Source organism: Mytilus californianus, unplaced genomic scaffold (assembly GCF_021869535.1).
Source record: "Mytilus californianus isolate M0D057914Y unplaced genomic scaffold, xbMytCali1.0.p SCAF_3, whole genome shotgun sequence".
Taxonomy (NCBI): Eukaryota; Metazoa; Mollusca; class Bivalvia; order Mytilida; family Mytilidae; genus Mytilus; species Mytilus californianus.
The window spans coordinates 116,390,253-116,396,850 of NW_026262679.1; the positions used below are offsets into that span (position 1 = coordinate 116,390,253).

At 36.1% G+C, this 6,598-nt stretch overlaps 1 protein-coding gene across 1 annotated transcript; it reads left to right on the top strand.

Annotated features, from left to right (window-relative positions):
- Nucleotides 1-3,533: 3,533 nt before the first annotated feature.
- Nucleotides 3,534-6,121, top strand: LOC127733729 (ankyrin repeat domain-containing protein 17-like; the record flags this gene model as incomplete). Its single annotated transcript, XM_052243045.1, has 3 exons — nucleotides 3,534-4,514; nucleotides 4,911-5,603; nucleotides 5,801-6,121. Coding segments are annotated over exons 1-3 (1,995 nt in total), but the record flags the coding sequence as incomplete, so codon positions are not given.
- Nucleotides 6,122-6,598: the final 477 nt, after the last annotated feature.

Sequence of the window (6,598 nt, forward strand, 5' to 3'; positions counted from 1 at the left end):
TAAGTCAGGGATTTCGTTACCATGAATTACTTAAAACATTTACTTAATTCTTTCATAGATACACAGATTTGATTAGTAAATTTGGCTGTTCCTGTAGGAAACTTATTAAAAACGGTATTTCACATCCTAAATTTTACGTTAATATTGTACAAAAAGCACTGAAATCCCTATGTGATCCGTGTAAACTCATCGAACCTTTAAACAAACTTATTAGCAATTGTTATCTTATTAATGTTGTAATAAGATCTTTGAAAATTGTTTACATTGGCACTAACATCGATTTTGAAATCAACAAATTAAAACATAACTCAATTTGTATTCTTTTCGAATGGTTTTTGGGATGTATAAATACACATCCACGTCTATTTTCAATTTAGAGATTGCTTTATCTATACATGAAATACATATTTATGATAAGGTTAAATCCTAACTATCCTACTGCCTGTCGATACTTTTATTTTGGCATTGCACAAGTCATGTCTTCTTTGACTGTCCATGGCATTAAAACACTAAATCCCTGGGATGTGTTTTAATTGATTTTAGCCTCTGATGCATGATTTTTTTATTATTAGTAATTATTTTTGGCTTTAAACTAGCTATCAGTAACTGCGAGTACTTTCAAAACGTGTTTTCATGTTAATTTGACCTGTTGACACAATTTGTACTGCATTTATGTTATTCAATGATTACGTATTTTGTGTTATATCTCGTCTAAATATTTTTTAATATGTACAACCTCTGATAAGTATTTAGTTACATGAAGATAAGTTTTCACTTTTGTACTCGTACTGTGAACAACAAATTTATTATTTATTTTGTAAAAAATGTTTCCGTACTAACAACTAAATTATTATATTTAAATTTACCTGTGCACGTTATTTCATTTAACGCCATTTTGTCCCAGGTTAGAGTTGTCTTTTTGATACTATTCCTAATACTTTTTTTTATTAATATTGTATGTATATTGTGTCATAGATCGAACTTGTTTGGTCAGTGTATGTTTACTTCTTTTTGGTTATATGTCTTTTTGGTCAATTGATATCTTAATTATATATATATATATATATATTGAATCTTTTCATGTTGTAATTTTACACTACTGTTTTAGGTTAGGGTGAAGGTTGGCGCCTGTTAAAACATTTAAACTCGATGCATTTGTATACACGTGACCTAAGTAAGGAGCATGTTGTTCAGTGGTTGTCGTTTGCTGGTGTGGTTAATAAGTGTTTTTTTTTTCTCGTTTTTTATATAGATTAGACCGCTGGTTTTCCTGTTTGAATTGTTTTACACTAGTCATTTTAGGGCCCTTTATAGCTTGCTCTTCGTTGTGAGCCAAAGCTCATTGTTGAAAGCCGTACTTTGACATATAATTGTTTACCTTTTATACATTGTGACTTGGATGGAGAGTTGTCCCAATGGCACTCATACCGCATCTTCTTGTTTATACTTATTTAGACGAAACGAGCGTCTGGCGTACCAAATTATTAACTTACTGTCTTAAATGAGTTTTTACAACCACTGGGTCGATGTCACTGCTGGTGGACATTTCGTCCCCTAGTAACAACAGCCAAGTAGTCATGAAATATCATTGATAGGTAATTTGTTCTGTAAATATTTTGAATCATTAATTTTAAACTCCCAGGTATAGATTGCCTTAGCTTTATCTGGCATACCTTTTGGAAATTTAATATGTATGATGCTCTTCAATTTTGTTTTTGATTTTTCCTTCCAACGGTTTTAATTCAAGCATCACTGATGGACCTTATATAGACAAAACATACGTCTTGTGTAACAATGATATACCTGGTATTTTTGATAAGTTTTTATAGGATTCCAAGCCGTTTATGTATATCATACATTTTGTATCATAATAAGACACAATGTGCAAGGTCATATGAATGGGTTTATTGTCCGAGCCTGTTTTCTGAGGGTAATAAAACGTATATATATATATATATCACGAGTAGAATATATATATATATATATATATGAAGGTTTCTTATATATAAACATATGATATTAGAACAAAATATTTGTTTATCAATGCGCTCAAAATCGATTCAAAATAGTAGTGAAAATGACTTTTGCTATTTGTAGATTCGCACAATGTCGAGATGGAGTTATGGAAAGAGCAAGACGTTATGTTCGTTGAAACTCCTGTTGTAGAAGATATTTCAAAGATCCTTGAATCAGAACATAGTGTATTGGTAGTAGGTGAACCTGGTATTGGTAAGAGTATGTTGATGCATCATATCGCTTTAAAACTACATTCAACGACGAATTACAACATAATTCCATGTGCAGCAATTAAGGATATAATTCATCATTATAAAGAGGACATAAAGCAGATGTTTATTCTTGATGATATTTGTGGACGATTTACAGCTAGTTTTGGTGAGATTGAATATTTGCAAAAAAAAGGAGAAACTTTAAAAAGGATGCTCGAAAAGGGGAAGATAAAAATAGCAGCAACATGCCGGTTAGATATTTACAGTGACGAAAATTTCCATGCATCATGTACTGTTTTCACATCGAATATCTTTAATTTGTCTGAAGAATATTCAAAAGAGAACAAACTAACGATATGTGCCAAGTATTTAACCGAAACTAATATTCAGCTGTTAAAAGATGAAAATGAGGTGTTTACACCTTTTATGTGTTATCTTTATTCTAAAAATGAAAATTTCAATTTGACAGATTTTTTACACTGTCCTTACGAAACATACCAAAATGAATGGAAAAAGTTAAGATCAATTGATCCATATAAATATTGCGCACTCTTTGTTTGTGTTCTTCACAATGGCATTATTACGGAGTCATTATTTGATATCTATAGTGAAAATATTAGCAGCAAAAACTTTGACTGGGAAACCATTTTTGAAATCTGTGGATTAAACCGTGGTGCACCAAGATGTAAAATAAAGGCAGTCTTTGACAGCATTATTGGAACTTACGTACGGAAAATAAGAAACAAGTATAGGGTAATACATGACCAAATGTTGGATTTTATGTGTGGTTATTTCGGTAACAATGATACAATGGTCAGATGTATATTGCGTGATGCATGCATTCAAGTTTTAAATGAACGTACACGGCTAGAATCGATTAATGAAAAACATGGTAAATTTACTATAATGATATCAAACAAATATGAACAGGAATACTTTGAGAGAATAAAAAATGAAGTTAAACTAGGAAAAATCACAGAATGTTCTCGGAATCCACAGATGAAGCATGACAATTATAGAGCTTCTTTAATCAAAGTATTAGAGTCAATAGACGAAAAGTTTCTTTTTAAACAAATAAATCAGGGACCCCTTTTAGAAAAATACAATAAAGGTTTTTCAAAATTTTTTATAACAGCATGCTTTCGAGGATATTATGATTTAGTCCAATTTCTTATTTCAAAATATGTTGATTTAGAGAACAGTCATTTTTTAGAAACACCTCTGATAGTTGCTTGTCGGGGAGGACATACAAATATAGTGCAGTTACTTATAGACAAAGGATGTAATGTAAACCAGGCTGATAGTATGAGACAGACAACTCTAACAGCTGCTTGTATAAGAGGAAATGAGAATATAGTGCAGTTACTTATAGACAAAGGATGTAATGTAAACCAGGTTGATGGTATGGGACAGACATCTCTGACAGCTGCTTGTCAGAGCGGAGATGAGAAGATAGTGCAGTTACTTATAGACAAAGGATGTAATGTAAACCAGGCTGATGGTATGAAACAGACACCTCTAACAGCTGCTTGTCAGAGCGGAGATGAGAAGATAGTGCAGTTACTTATAGACAAAGGATGTAATGTAAACCCGGCTGATGGAATGGAAAGGACACCTTTGACAGCTGCTTGTGAGGGAGGAAATGAGAAGATAGCACAGTTACTTATAGACAAAGGATGTAATGTACACCAGGCTGATGGTATGGGACAGACACCACTGACAGCTGCTTGTTGGGGAGGAAATGAGAATATAGTGCAGTTACTTATAGACAAAGGATGTAATGTAAACCTGGCTGATGGTATGGGACAGACACCTCTGACAGCTGTTTGTTTGGGAGGAAATGAGAAGATAGTGCAGTTACTTATAGACAAAGAATGTAATGTAAACCAGGCTGATGGTATGGGACAGACACCACTGACAGCTACTTGTTGGGGAGGAAATGAGAATATAGTGCAGTTACTTATAGACAAAGGATGTAATGTAAACCCGGCTGATGGTATGGGACAGTCACCTCTGACAGCTGCTTGTTTGGGAGGAAATGAGAAGATTGTGCAGTTACTTATAGACAAAGGATGTAATGTAAACCCGGCTGATGGTATGAAACAGACACCTCTGACAGCTGCTTGTAAGAGAGGAAATGAGAAGATAGTGCAGTTACTTATAGACAAAGGATGTAATGTAAACCAGGCTGATGGTATGGGAAAGACACCACTGACAGCTGCTTGTTGGGAAGGAAATGAGAATATAGTGCAGTTACTTATAGACAAAGGATGTAATGTAAACCAGGTTGATGGTATGGGACAGACATCTCTGACAGCTGCTTGTAAGAGCGGAAATGAGAAGATAGTGCAGTTACTTATAGACAAAGGATGTAATGTAAACCAGGCTTATGGTATGGAAGAGACACCACTGACAGCTGCTTGTTGGGGAGGAAATGAGTATATAGTGCAGTTACTTATAGACAAAGGATGTAATGTAAACCCGGCTGATGGTATGGGACAGACACCTCTGACAGCTGCTTGTTTGGGAGGAAATGAGAAGATAGTGCAGTTACTGATAGACAAAGGATGTAATGTAAACCCGGCTGATGGTATGGAAGAGACACCTCTGACAGCTGCTTGTAAGAGCGGAAATGAGAAGATAGTGCAGTTACTGATAGACAAAGGATGTAATGTAAACCAGGCTGATGGTATGGGACAGACACCAGTGACAGCTGCTTGTTGGGGAGGAAATGAGAATATAGTGCAGTTACTTATAGACAAAGGATGTAATGTAAACACGGCTGATGGTATGGAACAGACACCTCTGCTAGCTGCTTGTAGGATAGGAAATGATAAGATAGCACAGTTACTGATAGACAAAGGATGTAATGTAAACCAGGCTGATGGTTTTGGACAGACACCTTTGACAGTTGCTTGTGAGCGAAGAAATGAGAATATAGCACAGTTACTTATAGACAAAGGATTTAATGTAAACCAGGCTGATGGTATGAGACAGACACCTTTGACAATTGCTTGTGAGGGAGGAAATGAGAAGATAGTGCAGCTACTTTTGGACAAAGGATGTAATATAAACCAGGTTGATGGTATGGGACAGACACCTCTGACAGCTGCTTGTTTGGGAGGAAATGAGAAGATAGTGCAGTTACTGATAGACAAAGGATGTGATGTAAACCAGGTTGATGGTATGGGACAGACACCTCTGACAGCTGCTTGTAAGAGTGGAAATGAGAAGATAGTGCAGTTACTTATAGACAAAGGATGTAATGTAAACCTGGCTGATGGTATGAGACAGACACCTCTAACAGCTGCTTGTAGAAGAGGAAATGAGAATATAGTGCAGTTACTTATAGACAAAGGATGTAATGTAAACCAGGTTGATGGTATGGGACAGACACCTCTGACAACTGCTTATAAGAGCGGAAATGAGAAGATAGTGCAGTTACTTATAGACAAAGGATGTAATGTAAACCCGGCTGATGGATGGAAAGGACACCTTTGACAGCTGCTTGTGAGGGAGGAAATGAGAAGATAGCACAGTTACTTATAGACAAAGGATGTTATGTAAACCAGGCTGATGGTATGCGACAGACACCTCTAACAGTTGCTTGTGAAGAACGAAATGAGAAGATAGTGCAGTTACTTATAGACAAAGGATGTAATGTAAACCAGGCTGATGGTATGAGACAGACACCTCTGACAGCTGCTTGTTGGGGAGGAAATGAGAATATAGTGCAGTTACTTATAGACAAAGGATGTAATGTAAACCCGGCTGATGGTATAGGACAGACACCACTGACAGCTGCTTGTTGGGGAGGAAATGAGAATATAGTGCAGTTACTTATAGACAAAGGATGTAATGTAAACCCGGCTGATGGTATGGGACAGACACCTCTGACAGCTGCTTATTTGGGAGGAAATGAGAAGATAGTGCAGTTACTGATAGACAAAGGATGTAATGTAAACCCGGCTGATGGTATGGAACAGACACCTCTAACAGCTGCTTGTAGGAGAGGAAATGAGAATAAAGTGCAGTTACTTATAGACAAAGAATGTAATGTAAACTCGGCTGATGGTATGAGACAGACACTTCTAACAGCTGCTTGTAGGAGAGAAAATGAGAAGATAGTGCAGTTACTTATAGACAAAGGATGTAATGTAAACCCGGCTGATGGTATTGAACAGACACCTCTGACAGCTGCTTGTCAGAGCGGAAATGAGAAGATAGCACAGTTACTTATAGACAAAGGATGTAATGTAAACCAGGCTGATGGATTGGGACCGACACCTTTGACAGTTGCTTGTGAGCAAAGAAATGAGAATATAGTGCAGTTACTTATAGACAAAGGATGTAATGTAAACCAGGCTGAT